Source organism: Neopsephotus bourkii, unplaced genomic scaffold, assembly GCF_033783945.1.
Source record: "Neopsephotus bourkii isolate Nb327-2 ecotype Australia unplaced genomic scaffold, CSIRO-AGI_Nbou_v1 NB_663, whole genome shotgun sequence".
NCBI classification, from domain to species: Eukaryota; Metazoa; Chordata; class Aves; order Psittaciformes; family Psittacidae; genus Neopsephotus; species Neopsephotus bourkii.
This window is the reverse complement of record NW_026901162.1, coordinates 2,237,590-2,256,615: the sequence shown is the minus strand read 5'-3', so window position 1 is coordinate 2,256,615 and position 19,026 is coordinate 2,237,590. Positions and strand designations below refer to the sequence as shown.

Here is a 19,026-nt window from a genome sequence, read left to right as displayed (position 1 = left end):
TTGGTAAAAAAATTCTTAAGAATTAGAAATGGGAGAACTTCTGGAGACGCTGACTTTGCTCTCCTCTATAAAGGACCTAGTGCTCAGGCCAACTGTATGCTCTGTTTTATTGGAGAGACATCAATTTGATGAATGGACCACTCGGTGGATAAAGAACTGGTTGGATGGCCGCACACAAAGAGTTGTGGTTAATGGCTCAGTGCCCTGCTGGAGACCAGTAACGAGTGGTGTCCCTCAGGGACCTGTGTTGGGACCGGCCCTGTTCAACATCTTTGTCGCTGACATGGACAGTGGGATTGAGTGCGCCCTCAGCAAGTTTGCCGATGACACCAAGCTGTGTGCTTCAGTTGATACGCTGGAGGGAAGGAATGCCATCCAGAGGGACCTTGACACGCTTGTGAGGTGGGCTGATGCCAACCTCATGAAGTTTAACCATGCCAAGTACAAGGTCCTACACCTGGGTCGAAGCAATCTCAGGCACAGCTACAGGCTGGGCAGAGAAGAAATTCAGAGCAGTTCCGTGGAGAAGGACTTGGGGGTGTTGGTCGATGAGAAAATGAACATGAGCCGGCTTCAGTGTGCCCTCGCAGCCCAGAAAGCCAACCGCATCATGGGCTGCATCAAAAGGAGCGTGACCAGCAGGTCGAAGGAGGTGATCCTGCCCCCATGCTCTCGTGAGACCTCACTTGGAGTATTGTGTGCAGTTCTGGTGTCCTCAACATAAAAAGGACATGGAACTGTTGGAACAAGTCCAGAGGAGGGCCATGAGGATGATCAGGGGACTGGAGCACCTCCTGTATGAAGATCGGCTGAGAAAGTTGGGGCTGTTGAGCCTGGAGAAGAGAAGGCTGCGTGGAGACCTCATAGCAGCCTTCCGGTATCTGAAGGGGGCATATAAGGATGCTGGGGATGGACTCTTCTTTAGGAACTGTAGTGACAGGAAAAGGGGTAATGGGTTAAAACTTAAACAGGGGAAGTTTAGATTGGATATAAGGAGGAAATTCTTTCCTGTTAGGGTAGTGAGGCACTGGAATAGGTCATCCAGGGATGTTGTGAATGCTTCATCCCTGGCAGTGTTCAAGGCTAGGTTGGACGAGGCCTTGGGTAATATGGTTTAGAGCAAGGTGTCCCTGGCCATGGCAGGGGGGTTGGAACTTGATGATCTTAAGGTCCTTTCCAACCCTAACTATTCTATGATTCTATGATTTTCCTCTTCACATTTTCTTCCAACAGTACTTACAATCTAACAAATCAAATAGAAAAGGAAGAGGAAGATTCTTGCCAGGTAACATCAAGAAGCAGATGCTGGGGATTTGGCAGGGAAGAGGAAAAGAGATAAATCAGAAAGAGCTAAAGAGAGAGGCAGCATACTGTCACATGCACATGGTATGGAAGTGTGTGAAAACTGTCATGTAACAGTGCCTTGGCAAGCTACAAGCACGGATGGGACATGTGGCCTAACACTCACCCCTCACAACCTACGTGATGGACTACACTGGATCTTGATTGATCCTCAGGTCCACAAATGTGCAATTTCTACTTTTAATGAGGCCCTAGCTTCACAGCTGGCTTCAGAGCAAACACAGTTACTTAAAATGAGAGCAGATAAATACAGCACTGAATCAGGAAAAGAACGTAACACAGCTTCAGGAAAGCACAGGTTTGCATCAAATTCAGGACAGTGCTATCTTTTGGACAACCATTTTTATCTTGTTTCAACACTGTCACTTGTCTACATGCCATAAAAAAGACAAGAAGTAAGTTTGAAAGAAAAAGGATGTCTTGGACTTGTTTGGGTACATACACAAACACAGGTTTCAAGGGGCTTTTCATAAATAGCAAGTATTGTAGTGCTGGTGATTTCCCATTGCCAGATTCCCAGATTCCCATTCCCATTGCCAGATCCAGCACAAACAGCAGACTCCACCCAGGAAATAAAATCTGCCATCCAAAGTGCCATTAGGGCAGCCTATTTGAATACACAGCTGGTGCATGAAGGTAAGATACAGCCTTAGCACCTCACCCTGCCTCTGGAATCAAGAATAAGAGAAACCTTACCCTTACCAACCCTCCATAAAGACTGCAAGTTTTGCACATAAGGACTCTTTCCACTTGTAGAGAAAATAGAGCCCAAACCCAGCCCAGCGAGCTGATGCAGATGACACTGACAAAACATTGACCAAATCCCAAAACAAAGATTGGAAGTTATACTAGCAGAGGAATAGAACACCAAACAGAAAAAGAATATTGAAAGGAAACATGCTCAATAACCCACATATTTGTAAATCTGCCAAAAGAAACTGTCTTGCGCTAAATTTTTAGAACCAGAAAGTGGGTGAAAATCCATGGGTTAGGAAGTAAGTGCAATACAGACATAAAATTTTAATATCCCACATCTTGGGTTTACCATGGAAGAATATGAACAATCTAAAAACACCTCCAAAGGACTGAATCATTTCCCAGCTGGTAAATGAAAGGCAGGGGAGCATGGCAATGCAAATTACCAGCTTTCCAACTACAAAGGAGATAAGTGACAAGCCCTTTACCCCACTGAGAAGCACATCATGAACCACTGCGTGCTATAGGGTTTTACTACCTCAGGTGCTCTAAAATCTGTCACAAACTTGCATCTTATCCCATAGGGCCAGTTTCATGTTTCGTTTAATGACTTAGCTGGAACAGTACAAACGTGTATCCAGGCAGCTCCCTACTGATTGCCTAACTGAAAAATGTCAGGAGACGAAAATAAAATCACTCGCTTCCACGGTTATTTCTAAGACAACCTGGTTAAACTGGCTCCAGAGCTGACTAGATAAGGGGTATTTCAAATGTTACAAATCACAAAAGTCTTCCTTCAAAATGCCCACTTCTGGTTTGGGTCTTTCTGAAGAGCCATTTTCATAAATGCAAAGATTATGCAAAAGAGGAAATAAGCAGCCCCCATCAAAACTCCTCCTCCCTTGCTGAAAATCATCCCTGAAACACATCTCAAAGCAATTTGTAGATAACTAAAATGTTGATGTGCAGAGACTGTTGCTTATTGTGCTGACCAACACTAATTAATTCTTTCTTTGTGATTCCAAGTGTCTGTACCATATGGTCTTTATATCTTGGTATTATGTACCTTGGGTAAAGGTCTCTTCTATGTGTGCAAAGTGCCTCGCACAACCCCCTCTCATATAGGATTAGGGGTCCCTGATGGTAATTGAAAACTGTAATTGAAAAAGTAATAGAAAATATGAGCAAAAAGAAACTTGATACATTTCCTAGATTAATGAAGAGCACACCAGTGAGCAAAGTAGCCTAATAAAACAAAGGACACATCCTGCTAGAGAACAAAGGGAAAAGTGGCTCTACACACTACGATTCAGGGAAAACAATGTCAAAAGTAATTTACCACTTCTCTTTCTTCAAATCACACTGCTGAACCTTTCAAAGCTTGTAACAACTCAAAACTCAGCATGCAGCAGACAGGTTAGTGTGGCCTATTTACTCTGTTCAATGAGGACGAAGTGGCACACAGTCACCCTGACAACAGGCAGACCTCGCAAAGCAGATAACTGCTGCATTTTCTTGCTGAAATAAACACGCTCTGCACACTTGAGTACTCTTTCCCAAAGTACTCACTGCACAAAACCACAAATGTTGGATGGATGTTTCCAGTAAAAAGCTTTTTTGGGTTACCCAAAGCTGGGACAAAAGGGCAAAGAAAAGAACTGGGATGCTGAATAAGACCCAAGGTCCAACCAACCCTCCAGGCAGGGCTTTGAACTGCTGAAGTGATACCCTGCCAATGATAACTGCTGCCATATGCATAAGGGGAAAAAAGTACTAGAAATAACACATGTAACAGAATGATCCTTCCATTGGCATCTAGCAGCTGATGAGATTTTACTTCTGACTTGGGGGGGTCTAGGGTTCCTGTATACTTTTGCATTGGTGCTAAGTCCTGCAGTTTGTTCAGCTACTGTCATCACAGCACATGATAGAGGCAGCTGTAGTTAATTCACCTGCTAAATCTTTCTTATCCTTGGCATGTCTGGAAACTTGCTGTCCAGTGGACAATTTAGAAGATTATTCATTTATTAAACACTGAAATTGGAGCTTCACTGGTATGACCAACTAAGACTCCGGTAAAATCAAACAGGCCTGTAATTCTTCTGGTTCAGGTAAACTTCACTTCATTAAGAACAGGAGCTTCTGCTGAAGCAGCTGTAGGCAATGTAGGGAATGGAAATTCTTTGCCTTTTAATTTACAACAGCTTACTTTGTATTATGTTAGGGCCTAACAGTGTCATTGATTAGGCTGCTTTTCTTGCTACGAATGATACCACTTACTGAATCTTTTCCCCGAAGAAATAAAAATGGCCAAATCACCTTTTTTTCCTAATAGCTCTTCCCCAGTACTCTTTTCTTCAAATGCATCACACACCCCATGACTGCCAGCCTGTAACATGAAAGCATTTTTATTTTACTGAAATACTCTTATGTAGCTGCTTCTGTTACTCCTGCACTGTCTGACCAGACCTACCACACAAACCCCACAAAATGCTAAATTAAACACTGCTACTTGTGAAGCTGTATCAGTATAATTTGCCTTGGAAGCAGAAAAGAGAAAGAAGGAGACTGTCCCATCTCTTGAACTTTTGTGTCTTTGCTGGAATGATAATACCTCCTTGTACTGACAAATTACTGTGTTGAAATACAACTGTAATTCCCACATATTCTGGACAGCCACGGCCAGCAAGACACTGAGGTGACCACAGTTAACATGACACACTGTAGCTGCCACACATCCAAAAACAATCCTTACAAACAGCTTGTTTAATAAAAACAAGACTTACAACTGTAATTTATGTTACCTTTAAACGTCACCTTTATTTGTAAAATGTGCAGCAGTCATGCAAAGCTGGCAAGGGATTAAACCCAAAGTTTTAGATGAGAAATACCTCACACCTTGTCTTCTGTACTTCTCTGCCAAATAAGCACTTCTATGAGGCAAACAACTGGAAGTCACCACCCAGAAAGAGAAGGAAGCTGGCAGCATATTCCCGGAGCCATCACCCAAAAGTGTGAGCTGTGGGGGTGGCAGGGCATACATCTGGTGTAACCAGTCAAATCCAATATGCTTTTACAATCACAACTGCCTCCCAATCATTAAAAAAAATTACATCTGGCAGCAGGAATCCAGAAATCTATTTAAACAACAGAATTTAGGAAAAAGCTGCACTAAATTCTCTCTTTCTCAGACACACATGCACAAATTGAGCAGATGGAGGAAAGACAGAGAGCTCCCTGCTAGTCACATCATCTCAGGAGCCAGACATTATGAACATTCTCTGATCCAGCTCTTGTTGAAATCAATAAAAGCCCTCCACCGAAGACCATGGAAGATGGAAAATAACCCTCTCCACACTTCAGCCAGAATGTGTGAATGAGAAAAAACTGGCAGCTTTCTTCCCCTCTGATTTTCATGGTCCTTAAAGATCCAGATTATAAAACACAATTTGTCACCTGTAAAGTTTTGTGAAGATCATGTCTATGTGTGAATCAGAGAGACAGGCATCACCTTGCACTTTGACAAGAAAGAGATACTAGTAGCTGTGCCTGAATAAGCATTATTATATTTTAAAGTGCTGTGGACACAGTATGTCCTACAGCTCAGAAAATGGTTGGAGTGGACAGAGAGAGGACTGAAGAAATGCTCCTTATTCCTTAAAATAATGTGATTTTGTGTTGCTGAAAAAGAAAGGATAATCCAGACACCAGGATTCAACTTTTATCAGTCAGATAACCTGAAATTCAGCTGGATGTTGTAAATGTCTCAAAAGACTGTGATGCTTACTAGAGCATCTATAATCTTTTAAATCAAAGAATGCTTCATATATTTTACTCTGAAGTCCTTCCTCGGCGCCAGCTTACAATAAGCATTCAATTATTCCTGCATCCCCCAGCTCTAGTGACATCCATCACTGCAAATTCAATTGGCTGGAAGACCCAGTCGCACTGGCCACACAGTGTCTATAGATTTTGTTCTCATTTTTCTTGCATTCATGTGAGCTCCATTATTTATGACTTTACACATGGCTCATATTATGATCATCAATATCAAATCAGTTTAATTTTCTATATTGTTTCTAGACACAGACCAAAAAAGAGAAGAAATTGGGGCTTAAATGTGTCAAAGTGAACTCCGTCATAACACTAGGTTGATATTAATAAAAATTAGCAACCAGAGTAAAAGAAAATATGAGAATCCATTTAAAAAATATCGAAGTTATACTTACTGCTGGTAGAAGACATACGGCTGTACTCAGACCTGCAAGACAAAGATTTTGGTTAGACCATATTAGATCTAAAAGAGATCATGAAAAATGTACCAAATCTAAGTTCCATGGCATATTAAAATAGCTTAACAGACATTTAGCATTATTTTGGTGCTAAGATAATAACTGGAACAGGTTTTGAACATGCCTCAGAAAAACTGGCATCTCACAGATTTTGAAAACACCTACATAGAGTAAGGCAGCTGAGGTTTTGTCTGACGGCTATTCACGCTATCTAACTTTAGGCATAAAAATTAAAGCTCAGAAGGCACTCTATAAGTTAAAAATAGGCTGCTTCAGGCACAGGCTGGGAGCAGAAGTCTACTAGGTTTTGACCCTGCTCCTCTTCCTTATGTCCTCTAAATGCTGCTTTGCAGATTTTTTTCTTTTTTAAAGAGAACTCTACTTGAAGAGCAGAATTTTTATTGTTCTTTGGTCACAACTGGCAGGGAAGACACAAAACGAGTACCAAATTATAATCATTCAGATGACAAAGCTTTTTGTTTTAGGAAACCCTTTTCCTCTTCAAGACATCTATCAATAAAACCATACACCCACTGGTTCAACTTCAGTGCACACTGGATTACCTGTGAGAAAATCAGAGCAGTTAAGTATTTTGTGCAATGAAATTTTGTTTCTGCATATAAGCCCAAACTCCTGAAAACCCCTTTCTGAGCTGATTAAAACACGGTACATTTATGCCCTAAAGCTTCAGAAATGCTAAGGTAAAACAAATATGCCATCACTGAATATTTAGAAAATTATTCATTTCCACTTTAAGGCCCTACCTATGAGTTCAGAGTGTGTGGTTTTGGAGATCACAGTCATACAGACTCCACTTGCCCATTCACTGGGTCCCTAAGTTAGACCCCACTCACAAGAGCTCTCTGCCACAATTAACATCCTGCACGTATGCCCTGCAGTGCCCTAAACAACAGGCAAACTGTCTGGGGAGCTGTAACACAGTTCTTGAATTTGAACTTTGTTTTATATGCATATTTGCATCAAGTTTGCAATATTGCTTTAAATTAAAAAACGTGAGCCTTAACTCCCAATATAGTTGCCTGGAAATAGATACCATCTAAGCATATTTTCAGGACACCTTCATACTCTAGGGTCTCAGACATCTAAGAAAATAACAGACATCAACCCCCCATAACTATAATGGCAGCTTTCAATTTTAGTATGGACATATCTCTGCAGAAGAAACAAAGCAATTATACTCATCCAAATACTTGATAGCCCTGTGCAGCCCTGTGCTTAGCAGTCAGTATTCTGCAGATCAGATGCTAAGACTGTTGATTTAGATGAGAAAGACCATGAAGCATGATCATGCTGGACCAGTGAAAGATCACACAATCTGAATTTCTCACAGTACTTGTGAAAGAAAATCCTCCAATAACATCAAGTACCATGAGGCTATTGTAGTTTTTGAGAAAGGTCTGTAATGCTGGGGAGAGGCTTGCTGATGGGGGCTTATAGGTCTCTCTCACTCTCTACTAAATCCTGCACCGCCAGCCACTTCAATAATGCCAGGGAGCAAGGAAACATCTTCAACACACATGGCAGAGACCACAGAATTAGGTCATTAGTAGCCCCTCTCATTCACCATATATACCTGCTAAGTAGCACCTCCTCCATGAACAAAAAGCTATTCCTCAACCCACCTCCCCCAGGACCCTTGAGCAGTAATGACATGAGCAGAGGAGATCTTCTTGCTACTGCTGGGCCATGTACATACTGCCGGTCTGGCTCTGAGCAGAGACCAAGGAGAAGTGATCCCAGGGACTGGCTAAGTAGTGCTGTGCAGGCCATAAAGCTGCACAGTATTTGCGCACCAAGTCCCATTAGTATCATTTGGCAACATGTATATTTGGAAGGGTGCAAAAACTGTGTAATGTGTCACTGTTCGGAAACCCATCGGCAAGCAATATACATCCAGCTGCCTCCAAGCATCCCAATAAAGGATTCATTTATTCTGCACTTCTGTTTGAAAACAGCCCGGGGCTGTCCTTCAGTGTAGCTGTGCTCAGCAAGCTGGTGGCTAATTCAATATGAATCTGCACTGCTTGGATTTTAGGTAGAAGCAAGACAACATTTTGCCTTTTGCTTACTGCAAGTAGAAGCAGCGTTCTATTACTTCACACTCTTATTTTATTATCCCAAAGTGCTGCAGGCACACAGGACATGGAGAATTAATGAGTCCTGAAACAAGGAAGTGGCAGTCTATGTACAGGCAGAACATGAAAAATGAGACAATAGGAAAAATAAATAGATTGGGAGCGAGAAAGGAGGTGACAACAGTGTGCTTGGAGACTAATTGCACAGACACATTTTAATAGGCTTGAGAATCATATTGGGGTTTTCATGTAATTCTAATAAGGTTCAAGGTAATATTTAATTCATGTTTGTTGTATAACCAACATACACAGAATTAAAAAAAAAAGAAAAAGGATAATTAAGCTCAAAGGCTCATGTAAACCTCAGATGCCAAAGTGAGGAATGTACCCTCCCTCAGCTCCCTCTACAGTCAATAAAAAAGAGAGGTATGAAGTGTGTCTCTCCCTAGCTGTTCTCTAGAGTTGAAGCCTGCAGAAAACACATTCCCAGTGCCTAAAACCAAATGGAATTAATCTGAGTCCCTCAATGTGCTCTTAGGGCCAACCTGAATCACCTTTTTCCTCCCTTTGACTCCTTTCTTTCTTAGAATTTGTTTTGAATCTAGCCCTTAAGAACAAAAATAACAGTGTTGGTAAAATCCTTAATATTTTCAAAACATCAGCACAAACCAGTCAGATCCATGTCATGCACTGGCAATTGGCTTACAAAAAAAATTTTTTCCCCTTTACAATCAGTTATTTAGAATACTGAATTCTGAAGTTTCTGTAATCCTTTTATGCTTTTTAGACCAGAATACACAGCAAACATTCCTTTGGAAGAGATCATGCATTGGAAAAATTAAGTACCAAAATAAACATCTCCTGAGTCACACCGACTCTCTGACTATCAAGCAGTTTTGTTCCTTCCCATTCTTTCCATCCCTGTTTTAAACATCCTGAGTATCTGCTTCTGTCAGTTCCCTTGGAAGAGGATTTTCCCATCAGGATAACTGAAGAGTTTAATACTCATGGGCTTTAATAGTGGCAGACTGGGGCCATACTGGAGCTCAGGGGTTCCAGACCAATTATGGACAGGCCAATGGTCTTGCAGCAAGCTATTTCCTCTGGTAGATGTTACATTAGAGTTAAAAGGAAATAGATATTCAGGACAGAAACTGAAAAATGGAGGCCTGTTCCCTTTATAGGCACACAATGAGGAAAAAAATGATCAAAAAGGGTATTGAAGCAGTGGGAGGTACTGAAAAGGAGGGCTCATCCTTCAGTCAAAAGACAAACCAGTCTGCAAAGAATTTGTGCTGAATGGACAGCCACCAGCAAAGAGGAGCTGTGAAGTTGTCAAGAGACATTAAAGTAGGAATGTAGAAGCTTGAGATAAATGTGGGACCTCGATTCCCGTTAGCACTGTTGAAGAATCAGGACTGTGTATTATCAGAGATGGTAAGACCATCAGGAGCACAAAAGATTCTGAGCAGTCCTCTGAGACCATGACACACTACTCAATGTTGATTACAAATACAGAGCCTCAAAATACCAAAGCAGGAGAAATAGCCCAGTGAATACCATTAAGCAGCTGCTAGTGCAACTTGCAGTTACTGAGTATGGTGCATATGAGAAACCACAATAAACCTGTTTCTTCAGGAAAGAAGCAGGGCTGTGTCACATCTCTGAATCACACAAGCAAGGTAGCTACACCAGTGTTCCACTGCGCTTGGGTTACCCTGGTATGCTGATCAACCACGGCACAGCATCATGTTAACATAGCTGCAGCAGTGACATCTATGGTAATAAACAAACACACTCAGGAGAACTGTCTGGGACTGAAGCCAACTGCCATGAAACAGCCTGCACCTGTACCATTAAAAACTCTTGCCTTCCAAAACATTCCCAGTGGTCTGCTGGGAGTGGTCCCTGAGCCGTGGTAATGTGGTAAAACAAGTACCTGGCCCACAGTAAAACACACCCAAGAATCACATGGGAGATAGCTAGATGGTCCCATCCAAACTGATTCCATCAACCTTTCTAACCATTCAATAATATGGACAACGCTGTCCATGTGCTCAGGGACACATTCATGCTGTTTCACACAGTGACATGCTGTAACTAAGGTTTCTGAGCCAGGGAGCATCTCCACAAAGCAGTCTACCATATAAAGCAGACACAGATCTCTCAAGTTATTCTAGCAAAATACTACGCCACAATATGCAAGTCTCCATTGCCAGGACTCCTTAATCCTCCCAGATGAAATCGTTGAAAGTTTTCTAGCTCTTCTGCTGTCTGCATCCCTTTCTTGCGTAGGACTGATGGAATGGCACTTGCTGGATTCATATTTCCCATGCCTTCTCTGCCTAAAGTTAAGATTTCACTGTTTCATATGGAAAACTGTATTTAACAGCTTCCTTGCCCTCCCTCCTCCAAAAAGCACTCCATGGGGCACATGAGAGGATTTTACAGCAGTTAAACTACAGTGTCTGAGTCAGAAGATTTAGTTTTGTAGCTCTGTCTTGGGTTTCTTCTCACCAAATTCCTGTGGTTCAGATTACAATCTGCGTCACTAATATCAATCCAACACAAATCCATTACCTTCATCATACTTCTACTTGTGTAATGAAGACACCTGCAATGGAATAACTCAGAGAAGCTTGTCTCAAAATGCCTTTCTATGGATTTCTAGTAGAGCAATGAAGTCAGATGATGGATTCCCATCACTCAGCAATATCACACTTGGCAGCTTATTACCAACAGTACTGTTTCAGGCCCCAAATGAGATATCATCCTCATCATATAAGGATGAAAGTTTGTTTGTCCTTCAAAAAGCATCTGATGAAGCAGGACCACACTATGCTTAAGTAAGCAAACCTACCTGCCTGTGTGCTCCACATCCAAAGGGATGCATCAGGACTCAGGTGGCATGTGCCTACCCATCCAAAGCTAAGGGGTAAGTCACCCTCCCAAGGTCCTCATGCTCTTAACTAACAACAGAAGAAGCCTCATTTATACCAAACCTTCACAAAGCCACAGTTAGCTGAGGTGAACCTCACTGCCTGCTGGGGCCTAGCCATCATAGGTGTCAGCACTGATCCCCTGGCCACCAGAATGTGATTCAAAGTCTGTTTCAACCTCAGTTTCAGAGGCTGGCCCCAGTGCTATCAGATCTGCCTGCCCCAAGGTTCAACCAAACAGCTTCACCAAGTAAATCTGGTTAGAAATGGTGCCTCAATACCAATTTGTGACAAATAGCTTGACTTCATACTATTTGAATATCAAGTTAGAGACAAGTTGTCTGCCTTTACACATCTGGAATGACGGATATATAGGAAGTGAAAGTCTCAGGGAAAAAAAAAAAAAGAAACCCCAAGGTAAAAATAGGCCTTAAAATAGGTTTCAGCAGCAGTGATTTGTATTCTTGAGTTTCTCATAGGTGGTGGAAGAAAAAAAAAAAAGAAACCTCAAGGTAAAAATTGGCCTTAAAATAGGTTTCAGCAGCAGTGATTTGTATTCTTGAGTTTCTCATAGGTGGATGAGAAGACAGGTGACAAGAGACTAACATGCCATGTTGAAGGACTACCATACAGCTGACAAAGTCAAAAGTGCTGAAACCACTTATGACTTTGAGCTAGAAACATGTGACATGAAAGCAACCTCTGACCCCAATAAACCATTCAACTACTCAGATGTACTGAAACCTTCATAATGCCAGCTCAGTGAGGTGTTATGCTCAGTCAAGGCCTATATGCTTGACAAATAGGAGAGATCATTGCTATAGAAGTAATCCTTGAACACAGCTAACATGACCAAACAGAAGTTTAGGAATAAAAAAGTTAAGACTTTACGTCCAAGAAACTACCTATTTTCCACATTTGCTACCCCCACTCAGAATACTGGTCCTGAACGCAACTAATTCAGCTGATGCTTTGCCCTTGACATCAGTGGTAGCAGAAGTCTGTCTCATTGCCATTCAAAATTACACACCTAACAATGTCTAAAATGGTCTTAGTTAGTCATTTTGAGTATTTCAGTCTCCCAAACCTTTATTCTTCTATTCAGAGTAAGGACAGTGAAGTAACAGCATTTGCATGGATTGTAAAAACACGAAAATTTAAAATCGAACATTTTTACCACCCATTTTAAGTAATTTAGTATTATTTTTTCCTAGGTTTTGTTTTTTTTCTTGTTTGGTTGGGTTTTTTTTTGCAGTTTATCTGCAGCTCTTTTAATGTATATGTTTGTCTTGGTTTAAACCCAGCCAGACAGCTTGTTCACTCACTCCCCCCCTTCTTGCCCTCTCCGTACTCCCGGAGGGACGAAGAGGAGAATCAAAAGGAATGCAACTCCCACAGATTGAGATAAGAACAGTTTAGTAACTAAGGTATAACACATATCACTACTGCTACCACCAATGATAACAATGATAAAGGAAATAACGAGGGAAGAGAATACAACACCTCAGCACCAGCCGACTGATAACTTGTCCCCCCAGCCCAACCAAGCACTAACCAATACCTCCTCCAACCCCGCAGTCCTCGCCCTTCCGGGTTACTCCCAGTTACATCCAGGGCATGACGTGCTGTGGTATTGAATACTTCTTTGGTCAGTTTAGGTCAGGTGTCCTGTCTCTGCTTCCTCCCGGCTTCCCCTCCTCCCTGGCAGAGCATGAGGCTCACAAAGTCCTTGGCCAAACCAAAACTTCATTGTTTTCAGCTCTGTTCCCAGGCCGAAAGTCAAAATACAGCACTGCACCAGCTACCAAGAAAGAGAAAAATGACTGCTACTGCTGAACCCAGGACAATGTTTGTTGCCCAATTTCTTTTTCTACTTGTTTTTCCCTGTTTGCTTTCTAACTGAAGACCAAATAAAGACCGTTCCTTTTTCTTAAACCATCATGTTTGATAGTACAAATCCACTATTAAAATTATTACCAGAGAAAGCTTTCTGTCTCCCATACTTCTGGGCTAAAAGGCTTCAATAGCAGGCTTCCTGTTAGGCTGGTGAGGCACTGGAATGGGCTGTCCAGGGAGGTTGTGAGTGCTCCATCCCCGGCAGTGTCCAAGGCCAGGTTGGACGAGGCCTTGGGTGAGATGGTTTAGTGTGAGGTGTCCCTGCCCATGGCAGGGGGGTTGGAACTTGATGATCTTAAGGCCCTTTCCAACCCTAACTATTCTATGATTCTATGAAATGAGGTGTTTATATTAAAAAGCCCAAAAGTACATTTCCCAAGAAGAGAAAATTTGTACAGGCAACATCCCTCAAGTCAAGGATGGTCAAACTCTTTTAAATATCATTAATAAATAGCCAACATACACTAACTGGCTTATATGTTTTACTCCCTTTATATAAGTGTTGACAATACCAGCTCAATCCATCCTTACTGGATTCAGGAGTTCAAAATACACTATGTTTGTTCAGCAGCTTCATTGCCAGCCACATTTACAATGGCAAATGCAGTGAGAGGAACATATTTTTCAACAGATTAGGAAAATGAAGGTATCAAACTGTAACTGATCTTGCCTGTAGCACTGAGTTTTGCCTGCTTTTGCAACTGGAAGCTGCAACAAAGCCTTAAGGAACATATGCCCTATAGAGTACTTGAGTTATTCAATTGGTTAGTTGCTATAAGCAGCTTCAGCAGTACAAGCTCTGTAGAAGAGCTCACACATCATTACATACAGTCATCAAGATGACAAGAGCTTGCAGTGCCTGGATTTACTACAGTCACTATCCTCTATTGTTCCCTCAGTGACAGAAAGGGACCACTTAATGTAAAGCTGTTACTGAATTACTCTGATAGTTGTATTTACTCTTACTTTAAGAGGATGATGGCTGAATTTCAAAATAGTTCTTAATTTTTGTTTTAATATTGGTGGTTTTTTTTTTGTTACTGTTGAGTAATTAGAGAAAAAACCCCAGCTCAATTCACAATAGCTATGATGGGGCTGAGAGAAAGCAGAAAGCAGCTCTGGCAAGAGGGAAAAGCAAGTGTTGCTAACAGTTGGTTTGGTGAGAAAGCTGAAATATAAACATTGTGAAAGAGACATATGCAACATGTTTATCAGACTAAAATAGCTGCTAAACAGAGCTAAAAACAATAATTGAAATACAGAGACTCATTGCTTTTCAAAATAAACTTCGGTGCAAAGCACTGCAGTTATTAGTTGCCGTATGTCATTGTTCAATTTCCTCAGACAGACTCTTCCGCTAACCTACACTTTCCAGCCAGGCCTGGGGCAGGGATGCTTCATAAAATCATCAGCTTTAGCACCTCACCACCATCAGGCACAAGCAGCTGTCATGCTGGTCACTGTGGTCTAACGGATAATGTCACCAGCTGGGTCAAATCCTTCCATGTGCCCTTCCCATGGAAACCCAGTATTTTTCTACTCCAGATAAACACAGCAAATTAAGAGTGACTTGATCCATTAAGGACTTTTTTGAGCTTTGAACCAACCATGAATACTTTTAAACTTTGACCATTAGCACAAGGTGACAGAAAAAACCTTGTCAGACCACAGAAGCTATTAAAAAAAAAAATCAATTTGATTTAATAGCTGGAAGTATGAAAAAGATCACCATGTTCCATTTCCACCTTTAAAAATAATTGTAATATTGCCACTTCAGTTCTGGTGCTGTGCACCTGACATCACTTTGCAAGGAAGCTTTACAGTTTTGCAACGGTTGGACTAAAGACCAAAGGAGATAAACCAGACAAGGACCTGGGAGAAAAACAATGAGGAAAGCCAGAAGCAGGGAGAATAAAGACCTAGGAGAGAACAGTGTTAGCAGGAGTGGGCAACCTTTTATCCTTCTGGAGCCAGAGGAGGAGAAAAGTCTCAGTGTTGTTCCCAACAAAATGGCACAGCAGTCTGTACAATAGGATGGAAAGCACATACCTCTCTCCTCACAGAGATGGACTGAAGGTGGGAACAGAAAGGGGGATCACATGGATCATCCTTGCAGCAATATGGTCATGGGAGAAGTCATCCAACTAACAAACATTGTGCACCTCTACCATCAGGGTCACAAAGTCAGAGACAAAAAGTCATTCTCCTTGACTCCAATATGGCACTTAACTACCAACAAAGTTCACAGCACTTCATAGGTCAGTATGATGAGTATCATGACAATACCAACTCAGTTTCAGGTTGCTGTAAGTCCACCCTGCTTTCATAGGTGGATCTTTGATGGTCCCTTTGAGCAGTCAACTTTCTGCCTGGTGTTGTCCAGGTGTCACTGACACAAGGACAGCATGGGTAGCTGGGCATGCTTCCAGACTATCCTCAACACAAGTTTTCCTCGGACACAGGGATGGTGTGGCACCCAGCCCCCACCAATGTGTCTACAGCCCCTAAAGCGCAGCTCTGGGCCCCACCGCTGAGGCAGCACAACGTGCTCTGGAGCTCAAACTTAAAAGCCCGTGGCCATGATCTCCTAGTATCTTTCTCCCCATGTATCGCAGGTGGAAAACAAGATGAAGAGGGACTTTTTACAAAGGTGTGTAGTGACAGGACAAGAGGGAATGGCTTTTAGCTGGCAGAGGGGAGACTGAGGTCACTTATTAGGAGGGAGACAAGAGAAGAAGGTGAATTCCCAGGGGGATCCCGAGCACGGCGATGCCCGGTGGCAGGGGCACTCCCCAGAGTGCAGTCGGGATGTCGGAGGAGGGCTCTGCCCTGCAGCCCTAGCTACGGTCCCGCTGCTGCCGGGACGTGCTCGTCGGCGGCCGCCGGCAACAAGTGCAGCTCTGCGGCCCGGCGGGGAGCTCTCCAGCGCCTCGCCGCCCCGGCCCTGCCGGGGGGAACGTACAAGCCCCGCAGCCCTCCCCTGCCACTGGCACACTTACCCGCCCGTCTCGGCCCCCGAGTCCACGCAGTCGTCCTCGCCGCCGGGCTGCTTCTCCATGGCGGCGGCTCCACGGCCGCCCTCCCGCGGGGAGCGGCGCCTGCCACAACCTACCCCTGCCGCCGCCGCCGCTCCGCCGTGTGAGAGAGGCAGCGGCCGCCGCCGTCCGACCCGCCCCGTCTGTCCCGGGGGTCGGAGCCGCTCCGCCGGGTCGGCCTCTCCCTCCTGTGCTGCGGTGGTCACCGAGCCCCGCTTCCAGCTCCCTCCGCCCTCCTGCCGCAGGGGAGCCCGGTCGGAGTGTGGGGGGGATACCGCCTGCCTCCGCCGGCCCCTTCAAAAGAGCCCCGTCCTGCAGAGAAAACCGTGCACCCAAGGCTGTCGGCAGGCCACCGCGTTTACGTGCTCCTATATTAGAAACCACTACAGCACCCTCATTCTATCACTTTTGTTTTTCCAGTTGGAAGAAGGACTAAAAGGTGCAGAGCCCCGTATCCAGCGAAAGTTAGCAGAGCCTGTTGGATAGATGCACTCGATATCCCTCTGGTTTTGGAGTATCCGCTGTTGCTTCCTTTTATTTGAAGTCTTTTGCTGTGCTGAGCTTTCTGCAGTCTCCCCCAGCACTGCCTGGCATTTGCTCATTACATCGGATACAATCAATTTGAAATTACACACAGAAGTGGGCAGGGGATGGATTTCCAAGCCCATGAGAATGTCTGTAATGATGACAAAAGATGATGTGATGCAAAAGAAGCATTTTGATTGCTGCCTGCGAAGAAATGCTGATACAGGAAAGCCTGCTGGTAGTGGGGCCATCATATTCAGTAATGTGAGAGTGCAGGGAAAAGGTGTAGGTGACCTCCTGTGTTCTGTGCATGTCACACATGCCTCCCGATTTTGTATTTGGAGATGAACACCTCTACAACAAACCTCTCTGTTTCTCTGTCTCTTACATAAACACAGCTATTCACCCATGTAGGTGTGAACCAAGACCTCACACAGCCAAAACCAAAAATCAGTCTTTCCTGAACCCACTTGGTCGTTCAGGCTGTAGCAGATGACAAGAGGAGGAGCAGAACTGATTTCTTAGCTTGTGCCTCCAAGCAGGGAGACCATCTCTCCATTGCTTCTGAATCAGGTTCAAGCACAAAACTTGCTGTTCGGAGGTGGTGGTATCACAATCTGGGTATTGTGGGACAGTTACAGTAATAGCCTACCTCAGAACAGGGGAACCTCTCCCATTAATGTTTTCCAGCAAATGTCAGCTTTGATGAATTGGAATTTTCTCTTCAAAAATCTCTAACTACCAAATCTCTGACAGTTGCAGGAGATGGCCACTTGCAGGAAGCGATCAGAAGTAAAGAAAGAAAAAGTTGTGGTTTAAAAAAAATATATTTTCTTCTACCTTTTATTATTTGTGTTACAAGAAAGAAGAAAAATAATGAAAACCTCAACATTTGAGACATAAGATAGACCATAAAATAAAAATACACTGCACAAGACAATCTTACATTGCATAAAAATTGCTAAACTGGTTTAGTTTGCCATCAGTAACTTTTTTAGCTACGTATACATTGCATGGCATTCATATCCTCCAGTTCAAGATCTTTTCAAGCTTGCCAGTGCTCCATCAAGCTGTATATAGCAGCATAAACTAATAGTAACATCTAGCATTGCTTAACGGGGTGGAAGTAGCCCATGACGCCACTGTCTTTACAAGTATATGGTCCTGATTCTCTAAAATAGGACTAGGGTAGGACTATTGTAAAATCAAAGGAAAGAACACTGTGGGAAGAGCTGTCAAGGTGTTGTTAGTAGGACTAAGTAGGCACCAAACCCAGAAATACTTATCATATTCAGCAGTTTTAACTGGTGAATTCCTGGTGCTCTGTCATGGAGAGATACTGGGCTTATGCACACTCCCATGGCCCTCTTGGCATTACAGCAGGTCAGCACACTGTTTGCCTCCAGTCGTCTTTAGAACAAACTTTCAGCCTCCACTATTCATCAAGAATTAGAAAAGACTCATTGTATAGGCAAGTTGGCATCTATTCCATTTTAAAAATCTGGCTAGGTTTACATGCATGCCATTTTGAAAGCAGAGAAATGATTTTCCAGTTTATGTGGACGATTTCACATCAACATTCCCATAAATATAAAGTCCATACCTAAATACATTTAGGTATGGAATTAAGCCCCTTTAATTATGATCCCTCTTCTGCCTTCCCTTCCCCCTGCAAGTTAGTAAAAGCTAGTTTGGACAAAACGAGAGGGTTGGGTTTGTTTAGCCTGGAGAAGAGAATGCTCAGGGGAGACCTTAGAGCAGCTTTCAGTACCTAAAGGGGCTACAGGAAATCTGAAAAGGGGCTTTTTACAAGGGCATATAGGTATAGGATAAAGGGAATGGCTTTAAATGAAAGAGAAGACATTTAGATTAGATATTAGGAATAAATTATTTGTTGTGAAGGTGATGAGGCCCTGGCACAGGCTGTCCAGAGAAGCTGTGGCTGCCCCATCCCTGGCAGTGTTCAAGGCCAGGCTGGACGGGGCTTTGAGCAACCTGGTCTGGTGGCGGAGGTCCCTGCCCATGGCAGGGGGTTGGACATGGAGGAGCTTTAATGTCCCTTCCAGCCCAATCCAGTCTGTGATTCTACAATTTTATGAAAATGCTACAGCAAGTGCTCATACAGAACTGCCCTGGACAGGTACCTACATAGTAGTTCAGAATGTGCAGAAACGAACTCTTCTAC

General features: G+C 43.2%; 1 protein-coding gene across 2 annotated transcripts in view; it reads right to left on the bottom strand.

Annotated features, from left to right (window-relative positions):
* The window catches only part of FAM124A (family with sequence similarity 124 member A), an 87,371-nt gene extending 70,368 nt beyond the window's left edge, over window positions 1-17,003 (bottom strand). For both annotated transcript variants that reach the window (XR_009725393.1, XM_061353136.1), the window contains exons 1-2: window positions 16,281-17,003; window positions 6,288-6,319 (exon numbers count right to left, since the gene is read on the bottom strand). Coding sequence is in view for 1 of the 2 variants with exons in the window: in XM_061353136.1 (XP_061209120.1) it covers window positions 6,288-6,319; window positions 16,281-16,339 (91 nt within the window). In the remaining variant the exon portion in view is untranslated. The remainder of the gene's footprint in view (window positions 1-6,287; window positions 6,320-16,280) is intronic.
* Between the last annotated feature and the right edge of the window lie 2,023 nt (window positions 17,004-19,026).